This window comes from Eretmochelys imbricata, chromosome 14 (assembly GCF_965152235.1).
Source record: "Eretmochelys imbricata isolate rEreImb1 chromosome 14, rEreImb1.hap1, whole genome shotgun sequence".
In the NCBI taxonomy this organism is placed as follows: Eukaryota; Metazoa; Chordata; order Testudines; family Cheloniidae; genus Eretmochelys; species Eretmochelys imbricata.
The window spans coordinates 28595493-28613085 of NC_135585.1; the positions used below are offsets into that span (position 1 = coordinate 28595493).

Below are 17593 nucleotides of genomic sequence, written 5' to 3' on the forward strand. Positions count from 1 at the left end.
GAACAGGACCAAAGACCATTTGGGGAGGTCATTCCACTGGGAGGGAATGGGCAACAATGTTTCTACCTATGTCCAGTCTTGTGAGGTATGCCAAAGCGTGGGAAAACCTCAAGACCAGGCCAAAGCCCCTCTCCAACCACTCCCCATCACTGAAGTTCCATTTCAGCGAGTAGCTGTGGATATTCTGGGTCGTTTTCCGTAAAAGACACCCAGAGGAAAGCACTACATACTGATGTTCATGGCTTTTGCCACCCGATGGCCAGAAGCAGTAGCTCTCAGCAACACCAGGGCTAAAAGTCTGTGCCAGGCACTAGCAGACATTTTTGCCAGGGTAGTTTGACCCTCCGACATCCTCACAGATGCAGGGACTAATTTCCTGGCAGGAACTATGGAAAGCCTTTGGGCAGCTCATGGGGTGAATCACTTGGTTGCCACTCCTTACCACCATCAAACAAATGGCATGGCGGAGAAGTTTAATGGAACTTTGAGGGCCATGATACTTAAATTTGTAAATGAGCACTCCAATGATTGAGACCTAGTGTTGCAACAGTTGCTCTTTGCCTACAGAGCTGTACCACATCCCAGTTTAGGGTTTTCACCATTTGAACTTGTATATGGCCATGAGGTTAAGGGGCCATTACAGTTGGTGAAGCAGCAATGGAAGGGGTTTACACCTTCTCCAGGAACTAACATTCTGGACTTTGTAACCAACCTACAAAACACCCTCCGAACCTCTTTAGCCCTTGCTAAAGAAAACCTACAGGATGCTCAAAAAGAGCAAAAAGCCTGGTATGATACACATGCCAGAGAGCGTTCCTTCAAAGTAGGAGACCAGGTCATGGTCTTAAAGGCGCTCCAGGCCCAGAAAATGGAAGCATCGTGGGAAGGGCCATTCACGGTCCAGGAGCACCTGGGAGCTGCTGATTATCTCATAGAATTCCCCATCTCCAACCGAAAGCCTAAGGTGTACCATATTAATTCTCTAAAGCCCTTTTATTTCAGAGAATTAAAGGTTTGTCAGTTTACAGCCCAGGGAGGAGACGACGCTGAGTGGCCTGAAGGTGTCTACTACGAAGGGATAAGTGCTGGTGGTGTGGAAGAGGTGAACCTCTCCATGACCCTTGGGCGTATGCAGCGACAGCAGATCCAGGAGCTGTGCACTAGTTACACACCAACATTCTCAGCCATCCCAGGACTGACTGAACGGGCATACCACTCCATTGACACAGGTAATGCTCACCCAATTAGGGTCCAACCTTACCAGGTGTCTCCTCAAGCTAAAACTGCTATAGAATGGGAGATCCAGGATATGCTACAGATGGGGTAATCCGCCCCTCTGGCAGTGCCTGGGCATCTCCAGTGGTTCTAGTTCCCAAACCAGATGGGGAGATATGTTTTTGCGTGGACTACCGTAAGCTAAATGCTGTAACTCCCCCAGACAACTATCCAATGCCACGCACAGATGAACTATTAGAGAAACTGGGACGGGCCCAGTTCATCTCTACCATGGACTTAACCAAGGGGTACTAGCAGGTACCGCCAGATGAATCTGCCAAGGAAAGGTCAGCCTTCACCACACATCTCGGGCTGTATGAATTTAATGTACTCCCTTTCGGGCTGCGAAATGCACCCGCCACCTTCCAAAGACTTGTAGATGGTCTCCTAGCAGGATTAGGAGACTATGCAATTGCCTACCTTGACGATGTGGCCATATTTTCGGATTCGTGGACAGAACACCTGGAACATCTACAAAAAGTTTTTGAGCACATAAGGGAGGCAGGACTAACTGTTAAGGCTAAGAAGTGTCAAATAGGCCTAAACAGAGTGACTCACCTTGGACACCAGGTGGGTCAAGGAACTATCAACCCCCTACAAGCCAAAGTGGATGCTATCCAAAAATGGCCTGTCCCAAAGTCAAAGAAACAGGTCCAATCCTTCTTAGGTTTGGCCGGATATTACAGGCGATTTGTACCACAATACAGCCAAATTGCCGCCCCACTGACAGACCTAACCAAAAAGGAACAGCCAAATGCCGTTCAGTGGACCAAAGAGTGTCAGAAGGCCTTTAACCAGCTTAAAGCGACACTCATGTCTGACCCTGTACTAAGGGCCCCAGACTTTGACAAACCATTCCTAGTAACCACAGATGCATCCTAGCGTGGTGTGGGAGCAGTTTTAATGCAAGAAGGACCGGATCAAGAATTCCACTCTGTAGTGTTTCTCAGCAAGAAGCTGTCTGAGTGGGAAAGCAACTGGTCAGTCAGTGAAAAAGTATGTTACGCCATTGTCTACGCTCTGGAAAAGCTACTCCCATGTGTTTGGGGACGGCGTTTCCACCTGCAAACCGACCATGCTGTGCTACGGTGGCTTCATACCGCCACGGGAAATAACAAAAACATATTCGGTGGAGTTTAGCTCTCCAAGATTTTGATTTCGACATCCAACACATCTCAGGAGCTTCTAACAAAGTGGCTGATGCACTCTCCCGTGAAAGTTTCCCAGAATCAACTGCTTAAGATCGTCCTTGACATGTGGAAAATATTGTTAGTCTTTTTATACTTGGTAGTACATTTAGAGGTGCATGTGTCTTATTAAGTCTGTTTTCTCCTAGAGCTCCAGGAAGAAATCACAGCCAGCGTTTCACCCTATCTGTGATTTGGGGGGCATGTCATAAATATAAAGGGAAGGGTAAATACCTTTCAAATGCCTCCTGGCCAGAGGAAAAACCCTTTCACCTGTAAAGGGTTAAGAAGCTAGGATAACCTCGCTGGCACCTGACCAAAATGACCAATGAGGAGACAAGATACTTTCAAAGCTGGAGCGGGGGAGAAACAAAGGTTCTCTCCATCTGTGTGACGTTTTTGCCGGGAACAGAAAAGGAATGGAGCCTTAGAACTTAGTAAGTAATCTAGGTAGATATGCGTTAGATTCTGTTTTGTTTAAATGGCTGATAAAATAAGCTGTGCTGAAGGGAATGTATATTCATAGAATCATAGAATATCAGTGTTGCAAAGGACCTCAGGAGGTCATCTAGTCCAACCCCCTGCTCAAAGCAGGACCAATTCCCAGTCAATCAATATTCCTGTTTTTTTGTTTTGCTGAGAGGGATTCTTTGTTTTGAATCTGATTACCCTGTAAGGTATTTACCATCCTGATTTTACAGAGGTGATTTTTACTTTTTCTTCAATTAAAATTCTTCTTTTGAGAACCTGATTGGGTTTTCATTGTTCTTAAGATCCAAGGGTTTGGGTCTGTGTTCACCTATGCAAATTGGTGAGGATTTTTATCAAGGCTTCCCCAGGAAAGGGGGTTTAGGGTTTGGGAGGATTTTTTGGGGGGAAAGACGTTTCCAAGCAGGCTCTTTCCCTGTTATATATTTATTAGACGCTTGGTGGTGGCAGCAATAAAGTCCAAGGGCAAACGGTAAAATAGTTTGTACCTTGGGGAAGTTTTAACCTAGGCTGGTAAAAATAAGCTTAGGGGGTTTATCAGGCAGGTCCCCACATCTGTACCCTAGAATTCAGAGTGGGGAAGGAACCTTGACACAGGGGCATGAATGTGCTTTGTGAATATTAGAGGAACAAGGTGGGTGAGGTAATATCTTTTATTGGACCAACTCCTGTTGGTGAATGAGAGAAGCTTTTGAGCTACACAGAGCTCTTCCTCAGGTGAATATTAAGAGTTTTAGCCTCTCCTTCCCGCTGCAGCGCCAGTCAGTGTTCATAGCACCTTTTCACAGAGATGGAGCATGAGATTCATGTCTTGTGACAGGTCCTCAGTTGAGGAACTGTCCCAATGACAGAAATGGAGCTACCTTGATTTACACCAGCTGAGGATCTGGCTCAGTGTGTGCCCCAATGGGTGGCGAGTAGTGATAGAGTCTTACTAACCCAGATCACACATGCCAGATTGTTTCTAGACTCTGAGTTTAGGGACAGCATCTTTTCCCCCCTCCCCCGCCCCACCCCAGGGCCTTTCCTGTTCGTGTATTATCATCCCACACTCATTATGGAATGGGGAGGGTCACTCCCCAGTTAGGGTTGCACATCAGCCTGGTTTTGACCCAAAGTGTCATTATATAAATCATTATTTATGGCATGAACTGATCTCTTGTGAGGGGGTGAAAATTATTCCTTCTCCTACAGGGCACTGAAATGCTGAATATACCAGGATATATTGTTAGAATTAATGGAAAGAAATCTAACAGCAGGACGTTGCCTAAGAGCTCTAGACCACATTGAAAAATCTCAGTCCAAGATTTTAGTTGATGTTTGATTTTTACTCCTAAGACATGGAATGATTCTGGCCATTGCCAGAAGTGAAATATAGCATTTAAGCATCATTGTTAAGCTCTGGCATGTCACTAGAAAGGATATGATAGACAGAGAAATGATCTGATCTGTAATATCAGTATGTGGCTACCAGATAAATGGGCTTTTATAGTAATCACTGATATCCGTGTCGAACACCCTCTTCCCCATCAGAGGAATGTTCTGTCCTCGGACTCAGTTTCCGAGCACTTTGCTCTGAAATCTAAACTTAGCCTTAAAATTTCAGCCTGTAACCAGGAGAGGGAGGGATTTTCTGAATATTTATGGAATTAATTCACGAGATTTGATTAACTTTTAACTCTGTGTCCTTCCAATTCAGTCGCACAGATTTATTGTTCCTAGACACAACCAATGGCAGACTGCAGAAACCAAACAGCCATCACTGAATTCTTCCTCCTGGGATTCGGGGATCTCCCTGACCTGCAAATTCTTCTCTTCCTGATGTTCCTAGTGATCTACATGGCAACCGTGGTTGGGAACACCCTCATCGTGGTGCTCGTTGTGGCTGACCAGCATCTTCACAGCCCCATGTACTTCTTCCTGGGGAATTTGTCCTGCGTAGAGACCTGCTACACCTCAGCCATCGTGCCCCAGATGCTGGCCAGTCTCCTGACTGGGGACAGAACCATCTCAGTCAGTGGCTGCATCATACAACTGTATTTCTTTGGTTCTCTGGTGGCTACAGAATGCTGTCTCCTAACAGCGATGTCTTATGATCGGTATTTAGCGATATGTAAACGCCTGCACTATTTAACTCTTATGAATATCAGGTTTTCCTTCCAGTTGGCTGCTGGCTCCTGGTTAAATGGTTTTTTGGGTATTACCATCTTTGTCTTATTCCTATCACAGTTAATATTCTGTGGCCCAAATGAAATTGACTATTTCTATTGTGATGCCCTCCCACTGATAGAGCTCTCCTGCAGTGACACCCACCAGCTCATATTGGTGGATTTCATACTAGCCTGTGTATTCATCCTGCCTCCATTCCTGCTAACCATGACGTCCTACATGTGCATCATCGCCACCATCCTGAGAATCCCTTCCACCACCGGGAGGCAAAAGGCCTTTTCCACCTGCTCCTCTCACCTCATTGTGGTGACAATTTTCTATGGAACCCTAATGATTGTCTACATGCTACCGAAACGTGATACACTGAGAGACCTAAACAAAGTGCTCTCTCTTTGCTACACGGTCCTGACTCCCCTGGTAAACCCTCTCATCTACAGCCTGAGAAACAGAGAGGTCAAGGAAGCTTTGAGGAAAGCAGTCAGTAAATGTGGCTTTTGCAAAAACGTGCAGAGACTCTGAGATAAAAACTTAGCTTTGAAAACCTCAGGGTGTCTGGGTGATTTCAGCAATCATCCCCCATTGAAATTAAGTTGAAAAGTCCTAGTGAAAATCTCAGCACTCAGTGTTGTCCACCTCAGTGGAAGGACCAGGGAAGGAGGTGGCCATAACCATGTTCCCATCATGGAGTTATGGGCACTAGGCAGAATGGAGACAAAATTGTAACCAATTGTTTAGATCTTTAAAAAAGCCATTCGTGATCAAAATAAATGTTTGGACAATAAAAATAGTAACTCCTTGTGCAGCAGAGTTGGGAATGTAAGCCTGGGAAATCTGCCACCCCTGAACTTGTGCATATTACCGTCATAACCCTCTGCAAACCAACCATCTTCACTGAACTCACAGAGGCCAGAGGCAAGCAACCAGGCCCCAGCAGTGACCTCTGGACACTTCACCAGGAACAGCTTTATAGCTCTTATCTGGGCTACACCTGGCTGTGACCAGCTCCGTGAAAGCAACAGCTCCAGGCTCACCGGGCCCTTGGAGGCAGGGAGGTTGGGCAAACAAAGAGGTAGACTCACACGCCAGGTCCACTGGGACTGTCCAGGCCCAGCTGGGGGTTTGCCAGGGCACCCATAGAACTGAGGCCATTCCGGGGGTCAGGTCTGTCAAACGGTCACTGACGAGGGACTCTGCTCATGGCCCTGCAGGGCACCAGCTGCTCTGCTTCCACCAGCTGCACAGAGCAGTTCAAAGGGAGGGGACCTGTTACAATGAGCATCCCCAAAACTAACTGCAAGAAGCCCAATGTCCAACAGGGCTAGTTCTGAGACTACAGTGTCTAGTCAGCCCCAGGTACCCCAGGCAGCTCAGCTCCACACAGGGCCCTTTCCTCAGAGGGTGAGGCAACTTATGGTGAGAGGAAGCGGCGACCACCTACCAACGGGCAGAACTCCTGTGATGCCAAACACGGCAGTGCTGGCTCAGTCACTGGGAGCACGTCAGGGCTTGGCCAGAGGTCGGGGAGCTGGGCACCAGTGAGAACTGTAGGGCTCAGACTCTGTGGAAGGGATTTCAGAAGGGACCGGACAGAGCTAGTCACCCAAATCCCTTTGAAATAGGAGATGGACGCACATCACCTTACACGCCTCTGAGAATCTCAGCCTGGAGAGCCACTGGGAATCTGTCATGGTAGCTTCAATCTGTGCATTTCCATTGGACACAGTGCCCATATCAACAGAAAGGCGCTGGATGGATGGGAAACCCCTGCTAAGCCTTTGAGAGCTTCTGCCACTGTATGCGATCTTGTAGCCACGAATGTTGCATTCATTTTTTGTGCGATTTTGTTCCCAGTGGCTTTAGTTTGAAACAGCACACACCTAGCAGTAGGTAAGAAATGAGGAGAGATGCAGTTATGCTGTCTAGGGCCACAAGAGGGCAGAGAGGACAGGCGCAGCTGTGCTGTCCAATGAAGAGCAGCCAAAGTGGAGGGGCAAGAAAGGAGAAGTTATGTTGCCAAAGGACCAATGGAAAGGGAGGTGAAGCTGTGTAACGGTGTGTAAGTGCTGAGTAGAGAGCACTGAAGAGATGAGGACCTCTGTGCTGCATAGTGAAAGGTGGATAGTAGCAGATGTTATGGAGTGAGTTTTGGGCTGTTATATTAAATAATGGCCACCATGTGACATGATGGTCTCTTCTGTCCTTAAACTCTATGAATTGCTGATAAATGGGGATGGGTGGTAGGGAAGAGGATTGAGGGTAGGGAGAGTGTTCCGGGGGGTGGGGCGTGTCAGGCCAGAGGGAGGGGAGAAACACTGGAAAGGGATCATGGGAATGGATGGAAGGGGGAGGGGGGGCTAAAGAGGTGGGGATTGTCAGCTCCACATTCCCCTATCTCGTTTGAAGCCACCACCCCTTTCCCTTTCCCTTTCCCTTTCCCTTCCCCTCCCCTACTCCTCTCTAGCCTGGGTGGTAGTGGGGGGGAGGAGAGATGCCTCTTATTCACAGCCCCATTGCTCAGAGCAATGGCTGGAAGACAGAGAGGGACACACCTCAGACAAAGGCGGGAAGGGGGTGTCAGCAGCTCCAGGCTCAGTCAGGATCTCAGATACATAGTCTGGGAAATGTACTCAGTGTGTCAGCTAAATACAAGGTGGAACAGATTGTTTAACATAAGTAGTTAACATATTTCAAAGGACTGCTATAGAGTGATCTCTTGGTGAAAAGTGTTCACCCAAAGGTGATACAGTGTTTGTCTTTTATCATTTTTCTGTGTCAGTTCATTTGAGAGCATAGTGATTGTCTGGTTTCACCCACATAGCTGTTGTCTGGGCATTTGATTCACTGGATGAGGTACACCACATGTCATGATAGGCACAGATAGGACCCATGGATCTTGAAAGGTGTATTGGGGGAAGTATTGCTCATTGTAGCAGAGGAGATATGTCTGCTGCTTTTGCATCTATTGTTCTGGCAGGGTCTGATGCGGCTTTGAGTTGGTGTGTCCTGATCTGTGGGGAACTTGCTTCTGATGGTGAGGTTGGAAAGGACGGGGGGTTGTTTGAAAGCCAGAAGTGGGGGTTCAGGAAAGATTTCTTTCAGAATGTGATCCCCATCGAGTGTGGATTGTAATTGTTTAATGATACTTTTCACAAAGCCTTCACTCTACATCTGACCTCTCGGTCCTCATTCTCAAAAGAAATCTGCACAACCCTGTCAAAAGATGAGCCTGGGAACTTAAATGCATAACTTTGCAAGACACTAAAAATCATTAACTGAATAGAGACACTAGATTTATGGCTTATTACAACAAACTGTAACCAACTAACCCCCCCCCCACACACACACAGTTGCATTTCCCACCCTCCCTCCCATGACTGGTGGTGTGTGTGTCATAACCATAAGGGTAGCCTAAAATTCCTCCTTACCTGTAAGGAGGAACCTGGTTGGCACTTGACCAAAGGAACCAATGGGGACAAAAGATACTTTCAAATCTGGGCGGGGGGGAGGCTTTGTTTTCAGTTCTTTGTTTCTGTGTTCCTTCGCTCTTAGGACTAAGAGGGACCGGACTTCAATCCATGTCCTCCAAACCATTCCAAACCAGTCTCTCAACTTGTGAATTTTCCCTTTGCTGGAGGGAAGTTTATCCCTGTTTTGTAACTTTGAAACTAAGGCTCGAGGGGGTTCCTCTGTGTTTTGTTCATCTTTTGTTACCCTGTAAAGTTATCTTCCAACCTGATTTTACAGAGGGGATTTTTACCCTTTTTTTTAAAAAAAAAAATCTTCTTTTAAGAACTGATTGATTTTTTTTTCAGTGTCCAAAGATCCAGGGATTTGGGTCTGTGTTCACTTTGTACCAATTGGTTAGGATATTGTTCTCAAGCCTCCTTAGGAAAGGGGGTGTAAGGGCTTGCGGGGGGGGGATATTTTGGGGGAACAGGAACTCCAAGTGGTCCTTTCCCTGATTCTTTGTCTAAATCACTTGGTGGTGGCAGCATACTGTTCAAGGACAAGGTGGAATTTGTGCCTTGGGAAAGTTTTTAACCTAAGCTAGTAAAAATAAGCTTAGGGGGTCTTGCATGTGGGTCCCCACATCTGTACCCCAGCGTTGAGAGTGGGGAAGGGACCCTGACAGGTGTTAATCATAGAATAATAGAATATCAGGGTTGGAAGGGACCTCAGGAGGTCATCTAGTCCAACCCCCTGCTCAAAGCAGTACCAATCCCTGACTAAATGGGACATTTCAACTTGAATGGTCCCCTGAAATGTGTGTGAACTATTTATGATAAATTATCTGTTCCACCTTGTACTTAGCTGTGACACCGAGTACATTTCCCAGACTGAAGAAGAGTTCTGTGTAAGCATGAAAGCTTGTCTCTCCCACCAACAGAAGTTGGACCAATCAAAGATAACACCTCACCCACCTTTTTTTTCCTCTCTCTCTCTCTCTCTCTCAAAAAAAAAAAAATGTTCTGTTGTTTTCAGTTTTCTTTCAAAACCTTTGGAGGTGGTTTGCACTGTGCTCCTTTCTACTCAGCTGAGGAAAGAGAGAGGGGCCCAGACTCACAATCCCCGCCCCGCCCATGCGCACACACCTCCTCTCCACCCTGCAAGACTCTCACTTCCCCATTAACCCGCTGTTCCTGGGGGGAGAGGAGCTCCTAGATACATAGATTTTAAGGTTAAAAAAATCCATTCTGATCATTTTAGTCACATCTTCCGCATAGCAGAGGCTGGAGCTTTCCAGCCAGCAACTCCCCCCTCAGGCCCATCGCCCTAGGGGGCTGGTGAAGATACCCTTTGGGGGAGCTCAGGGAAATGGTCAGGCCCCACTCTCCGGTGTCGGGGTCGCTGTCTCTATCCCAGGCTGGTGCGGAGATGAGGCCCCAGCAAGAAGGGGAGGGAGGTTGGAGAGCCAGCCTGCCCCACGCTCACCCTACAGCAGTGTGCTGTGGGGCTGGGCCCGGCGCCCTGCTCTGGCCTGTTGGCTCTCCCCACTCTCAGATTTGCTGGGCAGCTCATTCCAATGAGTGGGGCTCAGACCTCCGACCACCCCAAGGAGACAAGGAAGGGGAGGGCTAAGGAGGGGGAAAAAGGTCCCCAGCCCCACATACGGTGAAGGTAGGATGCTGGATGTCAGGGTAAAGGGGTGAGGGGCCCTGTGGGGGGTTCCGGGGTGAGCTCCAGGGGACCGGAGCGACTGAAGAAGGGAGAGGGGAGTTGGTGTAGCCAGGAGCTGGGGGCATTCGGGCTGATGGGTAGGGTAGATGGACCGGGGTGTTGGGGGCCACAAAAGGGCCCTGGGGGGAGTCGGGGTGCTGGAGCAGTGGCAGGAGGGGCTGGGGTGAAGACAGAGGGAGGTGTGGGGAGGGAAGTGGTTTGAGGATGGCGGGGGATGGGGGTGTAGGGACGGTTTTCAGAGGTGTGTTTATTAGGCAATGGGGCTGGGGGGATGACGAGAAGCGGCGGGGGGAGGTCTGGGTGGGGTGAGGGGGTGCTGTCAGGGTGATGTTTTCTGGGGGTGTTTAGTTGGAGGGGTGTGCCATGAGGTGGATATATGTGGGGAGAAGGGGGTTGGTGTAGTGTGGTGGGTGGGGGATGTGGCAGAAGGAGATTTTGTGGGGTTTGTGTTTCTCCGGGGGTGGGTGGATGTGTTTATTTGGGGATGGGGTAAAAGGGGGTTCGATGGGTTTAAACAGGAGCTGTGGGGAGGGTTGGGGGTTATATGGGGGTCTGTGGTGGGGTGTTGGCTGGGAACTGCAGCAGGATATTGGGGGGTCTATGGCAGAGGGTTGGTTGGGGGGCTATGGGAAAGGGTTGAGGGGCACTGTGGGAAGAGATTAATTGGGGGGTCTATGATGGGGGTTTGGAGGGGGAAAGGGAAGGGCGGTGGGGGGCTGGGAGCACAGGCAGCCGTGTGGCAGTGCTGATGGCAGCAGCTGGCTGTGTCTGTCTCCCTCCCTCCCCTGCAGCCCCTTCCCCCTCCCCTCCCCTTCCCCTCCCTCCATCTTACTCCCCACACCGGGGACAGGCCTGGCACGTTGGGCACGCTCAGGATGGACTCTGCCTGAAGCACCACACCGGGCCACGGGGACTCTCCCTGCACGTCCTCCTGCTAGGCAGCCAGCGGGCTCTCACCAAGCGGGAGGCTCACTCAGATCTGGCAGGAGATGAACCCCCTCTAGCCCGAGCCCACCCCTGGCAACACCCATGGCTTGTCCCGGAGCTAGAGAGGATCTTTTAGAAGGAGGCATCCAGCCCTGATTTAAAGACTGCAAATGACCCAGAATCCACCACAGCCCTGGACAAACTGTTCCAATGGCCAATTGCCCTCACTGTTAAAAATGTGCCCCTTCTTTCTCGCCCAAATTTGTCTCCCTTCTGTTGCCAGCCATTGGCTCTCATTTCGCCTTTGTGTAGGAGACTGAAGAGTCCCTGGCAACCATCAATACCCTCCCTATAGGTACTTCTAGTCAACTCTTTGTGGAAGCTTTGCTCACCGTCTCCCTGTTAAGTTACATAGTTTGAGGTTCTTGAGTCTTTCACTGTAAGGTTGGTTTTCCAGATCCCCAAATTGTTCTTGGAGCACAGGTCAGCACCACCATGTTGTGCGACGGACACCTGACAAAATTACTGGACTTGGTGACAGACATTGCAGGAAGGGTTATGTCTTTCAGTCATTCAACCCAGATTCCAGTTGCCATGGACATCACAATTTTTACTACGGACACGTTGCCTACCCCTGTCTTGGAGCAACTCTGAACCATTTACCAAGGGATGTGGTGGAGTTGCCATCATCTGGAGACTTTACAGGAAGGCTGGAGTCTCCTTCTAAAAGCTACACTCCAAGTAGGGTCATAATTGATTGACTGTAAATAATGAACACGCCTTTAGAGCAGGTGGACTGAATCCAGGGTCTCCGATGTCCTTGGGAGTGCTGTACCCCCTGAGGCTCAGAGTTATGGGGCAGCTGTGTCTGATTCAAAGAGAGGGGCTGAGAGCCCCAGTCAGAAGGATGCACCTCCCTCCAGCCAGGATTTAGGTGCTGAACTTTGTGAGGGGGCGGGTTTGGGACACACTCCTGTGCTTAGCATCTCCCAGGGGCTACCTTAGGCGCCTGCCTGCAGAGCATGCTGGCTTTTGTGACTCCCAGTTTTAGCTCTGTAGCTCCCCGTTCATTGTCCAGGGAGCCTGAGTACCTATCTCAGGCATTGTGAACCCCAAGGGTGTTTTCCTTGCCGCTGACAAGCTAGGAGTTGCGCCAATCTAAGTTCCTATGTGAATCACAGAAATGCAGGGTGGGAAGGAACCTTGAGACGTCCTCACTGCCCGGGTCAAGATGACCCCAGTGCCCTGCTATTGACACAACCTAAATCAGTGGTTTTCAACCTGGGATCTGCACACTATGTCTAAGGTTTCCAAAGGGGTTTGCATCTCCATTCAAAATTTTTAGAGGTCCGCAAATGAAAAAAAGCTTGAAAACCACTGACCTAAATGATTCTGTATTGGAATGGGTATTGACAGCAGTGAGATAGGATGTGAGAGTGGTCTGCAGCTTTAATGACGGGTAGGGAAAGTATAGGGTTAGTTGGTATCATGCATGCAACAGTGAAGGGTTTGTTGCAACACAGGGGCCTCTTGGTGCCAACTGGCAAAGAGTTTGCTGTTTACAAGCAACTCCTGTCTCAGAACTGACAAACTCACTACAACTAATACATCTTTTTCAACATGTTTATCCATAAAGGGTAGCATCCAAGGTGTCTACTGAAAGCTTGTAATGTACTGCTACTCAATTATTGCGAGGTGTACATATAGGGAATAATGTAGCTGTACTAAAAGTTTTGCCCTTATGGTCTTGGAGTAAGAATTAGTCAGCAGGGAATCGTGTCTCGGTGATGGCCCATTTAACTGGGAGGGAGTTGTCATCCCTCCCTGGCTCATCTATTATGTAATGTATCGCTCAATTGTCTACCAATCCAGAACAATCAATGGAAAGACAAGACACTATAAATATCAAAGCCCCGTGGAAGCGAAAAAGACAAAATAACAGTGAGGGGACGGCCCTGTCTGGGAATAAAGACAAAAGACTGATTCCGTACATGACAGGAGAAAGAGACTGCACTCGTTCACTGAGGAGGTACCTGGCTGAGCAGGGGTGCTTTATGAAAGACCAGGTCCTAGCTCCGTGGGGCCTGCAATCCCTGTGACAGACTGAACTTTGGGGTGAGAATCTACTTTATTAGATAGGAAAGGTGACCATGAGTAAGCTTAGGCCCTAGTTTGTGCTTTATGATTTTGTTTTCTATGTAGCCATTTGCTTCTGTCACACATACTTGTTTCTGTGTGTATCTCTGTTCTTTCTTAAATAAATTCCCTTTTGTTTTACTGTGACTGAACTCAAGTGCTGTGTGACAGAGGACCGGGGGCGGACGAGGTAAGGTGAAACTAAGGAACCCAGCGATCGGCGTGGATACCAGAAGGGGACACTTTGAAGGGACTCAGGAGCTGGGGTGCATCGACTGTGAGGCTACAGGGCTGGTGGAGACCAAAGGAGAGCGTCTGAGCGGCCAGTTGTGTCCGGAGCTCTCACTCAGCCAGGAGAGGAAGGACTCCCTCGTGCTGGAGACAGGGGGTAACAAGGTGACTCCCAGCCCTGGGCTCCCCGAGAAGCATCATAGTTGTAAAAGTCTGGTTACATTTTACAGGGCCTGGCTCAGCACTGAGGGCCAGGCAGCTGTAGATATACCCGTCCATTGCCGTGACAAGGCAGAGAGGCAGCGTGTGTATTATGGTCATGGGGGAGGGGCAGCATGCACTGAGGGCAGAGTTAAGGTGACATGGGCTTTTACCTTACCCAAAGTTTGAGTTTTGCTGAACGCAATGGTATGGAAGGGCACGAGTTTTCCCCTCAGCCACACGGTTGCTCTGTGATTCCGCAGTGATCCTCCCCATACTTTGGTTATAGTGAAGTGACTTTCAAACTTTATTCATTGCAGACTCCTAAAAAGTTTCCAAGGAAGGTATGCACCCCTCTGGAAATCTTACACAGACTACGGACCCCAAAGGGGTCTGTGGACCACAGGCTGAAAACCACTGGTTTAGTGCAATAAAAGTGCCTCGCAATGTTTGCAGTTGCTACCAGGACTGCCAGGGCAAGTTTTAACACAATCTGCATAAGCATGTGAATTTTAGAGCACTTGGAGTCATCCACTTAACAAGAAGGGCTTCCCAACCTTGGCTAGGGCAGAGCTACCCTGGCACTCCATTACTGTATGAAGCAGGGGGATAATGAAGGAGAGAGGATCCACCCATGTATCTGCAGCAGATTGGGCTCAGAGAGGTAGGAAGTGGCCCACTCATCTCCCTGAGAAGTTCTCAGCTGAAAGAGAACACCCAGGAGGGCTCAATACAGCCTGAAAGCACAGCTCTGAGGCATGTGAACTGCCCCCATTCACTTCAGAGGGGGTTCCTCTCCCCCCACCCCAGGGCTGGAGGGTTTCTGGTGTGTCAAGCACCCCCCTTCTCAGCAGTGTGTCCTCGGTGCATGCCCCAGGCCTGCCTGTTCTCAGCTCCCCCATCCAGAGGGGCAAGGGCTCCCCAGATCCTGGCCCACAGAAAGGCTAGCTCCACCTGAACCTGATTCAGGTAGGAGGAGACTAGAAGAAGGGGTCAGTCCCCCATAGGCAGACAGGCAGGGCCCAAAAAATACTGCAGAGCTGTGTGGGGACCATAAATTGGAGTGACCAGGACATCTCTGTAAATGCGCATGAGCTAGCCCTGACCTTAGTACAGACACAGACTTTCACTGCCATTCAGCTGGTTGTGGACATCCAAATCCCCTCGGCACTTTTGAAATCTCAGCCTGATCTCCCTGGGAAGGGAGTGACTCAATGCAGGGACACCTCCTCCTGGCTCGGTCTGGGAATCAATTCTCTCCCCATATGGTGCCCTCTTCCATTAGTTGCTTACATTACTACCCTTCCCCATAACTCAGGGTGCTCCCTTCTTGTGACTCAGCCCTCCGGCCAGGTCACGATGTGGTACCCCAGGGTAACGCAGTCCCAGCCGACAAGCTGTCCATCTGCCTTCTCAGGCAGCTTCTGTCCCAAAGCCAGGTCCTAGGCCACTTTGCCGGTGGGGGGACCCAGGTACCCTCTGACTAGCACGCTAGGCCTGCTCAGTCTCAGACCCGGTTGCTGCAGCCCAGCACTCTATCTCCTTGCCTTCCCCTGGGTTCACCCCTGGAGCTTCCTCCACACCCCTTTGCTACTTCACTCCTCTAGATCTCTTGTCAGACTTCCTGGCTCAGGGCACAACTCCAGGGCTTCTTTATCCCCCTGGATCTCCTTCTTGTCCTAGGCCAACTCTCTTTCTCTCCAAGGAACAACTGCAGACATTCTGCCTCCCAGCAGCTCATTCCTGCATGGGCTTCCTGGCTTGATAATGCTCACCCAGCTCCTCCCACAGCTGGGCTTCACTGCCATTAGGCCCTATCAAGCCCTGGTTTCCCTCCAGGTGCAGCATTGAAGGTTAATTGGCCCTTCCCAGCCCACATTAACCCACTCAGGGCTTGTGTGGGGTGGACACCCCATCACACCCACATACCCAGTGCAATTTTCTTGAGTTCAAAGTCCTTACAAAGAAAGAGAAGCTTGGCTAACCCCCTTTTGCAGATGGGGAAACCGAGGCACAGAGGAGTCATGTGATTTGCTCAGGGTCACCCAGTTGGTCAGTGCTAGGCAAGGAAATTGACAGCAGGCTCCCAGCTCCCCAGCCACTGTCTCCCAGGATATAAACACCAAGTTAGTGAAGAAAATGATAGAGCCCAGGATTGTCAAAGGGGCTCACAGGGGCCAGCTGAAATTCCAGGGGAGCTGGGCCTCTATATCCCTCTCAAAGCCCTTTGAAAATCCAACCCTAAGAGAAAAGGAGTACTTGTGGCACCTTAGAGACTAACCAATTTATTTGAGCATGAGCTGATGAAGTGAGCTGTAGCTCACGAAAGCTCATGCTCAAATAAATTGGTTAGTCTCTAAGGTGCCACAAGTACTCCTTTTCTTTTTGCGAATACAGACTAACACGGCTGTTACTCTGTAACCCTAAGAGAGGGGATATTACATCAATGTTTGTGGGTTTTTTTTTTTTTTTTGCATGTGTTTATTCTCCTTGGCATGAGACAGGAGAGATTCTCTTGCCGTGAGCACCCTGATAGTGCTATGAACTAAGGTGAATGGAGCATTAACTCACAGAGATACATGTGTGATTAATTCAAAAGTTGACGTGGGAACATGCAGGTTTTTGCGGGGGTTTCCCCAAGGTCAGACTGGCAGAGAGCCTGGGGGGTTTTCGCCTTCCTCTGCAGTGCGGGGCAGGGGTCACTTCCTGGCTTGAACTAGTGTAAATGGTGGATTGTCTGTCACTTGAGGTCTTTAAATCAAGATTTGAGGACTTCAGTAACTCAGCCAGAGGTTGGGGGTCTATTCCAGGAGTCGGTGGGTGGGTGAGGTTCTGTGGTCTGCGATGTGCAGGAGGGCAGACCAGATGATCATGATGGTCCCTACTAGCCTTAAAGTCAACGTGATCTCCGGGGGGAAGACAGAAGCAGCACCCAGCAAAGCCCCCCTCAGCTGCAAGGGGTGCTGCAGGAGGCGATGGTGACCTTCGGTACAGCCTGGATCCATTTCATTTGAAACACATTAATTTCACTGACGCTCTGCTGAGGACAAAAATATTTAAAAAAACAAACAAAAAAACCCAGACAAATCCAAAAGGCTGCTTCATTCTGTGCTCATTAAAATATTCCTGTTAGCAAAGCTCCTTCTAAAAAGAACTCTCTCCAATGAGCCTTGCAGTGTCTGTGAGTGTGTGGAGACCGACAGGAGGACACACTGGTCATTACAACTTTGCATGTCTTAATGAGCACTCGGAGAAGGGCTCAGGCCAGCACAGGGCTGGGCCCGGCCTGGCGAGCTGACAACCCTCTCGAGGAATTACGGGCCAGCAGCAGAAATAAAGTTACTCGTTGCTTTAATGGGTCCCGCCGCGGGCCATTAGAATGGCAACACTGCCGGGAAATGCCAGTCTCGGTGGCAGTCTCGTGGGGCTGATTAGAACAGAAACTCAGAGGCATTGATTAAAGTTAGACAAAGGAAGGGACGAGTCTGTTTCTATGCAGATAGCCCCGATGGGTAAAGCCAAAGGAGTCAAGCCGTTCATTCCCAGTGCCCGTGACAGGTGATCTCTCCCTTCATAAATTCCATCAGACCCTCAGATAGTGAGGGAATGTGATGGGGTGGGTGTTAGCCGACGGCCAAGGATGTTTGGTGAGGTGCCAGCTATGCCCGTTTATACCATCCGTGACTTTAACCGCTAGGACGCACTGTCCCTTCGCGGCGGGCAGCCCGGGCTAGGCTGACGGATGCCCCAAGGTCCTAACCACCCGTGACTTTAACTGCTAGAGCTCAGAGCCCCTTCGC

At 49.4% G+C, this 17593-nt stretch overlaps 1 protein-coding gene across 1 annotated transcript; it reads left to right on the forward strand.

The window, feature by feature from the left end:
• Positions 1–4682: 4682 nt before the first annotated feature.
• Positions 4683–5639, forward strand: LOC144275246 (olfactory receptor 6N1-like). Its single transcript, XM_077834428.1, has one exon. It carries the CDS (start codon positions 4683–4685, stop codon positions 5637–5639), a length of 957 nt encoding a protein of 318 aa, XP_077690554.1.
• Positions 5640–17593: the final 11954 nt, after the last annotated feature.

What these genes read in the sequence shown, in the direction of transcription:
- LOC144275246 (XM_077834428.1), top strand. Translation starts at nt 4,683, where the DNA reads ATGGCAGACTGCAGAAACCAAACAGCCATCACTGAATTCTTCCTCCTG.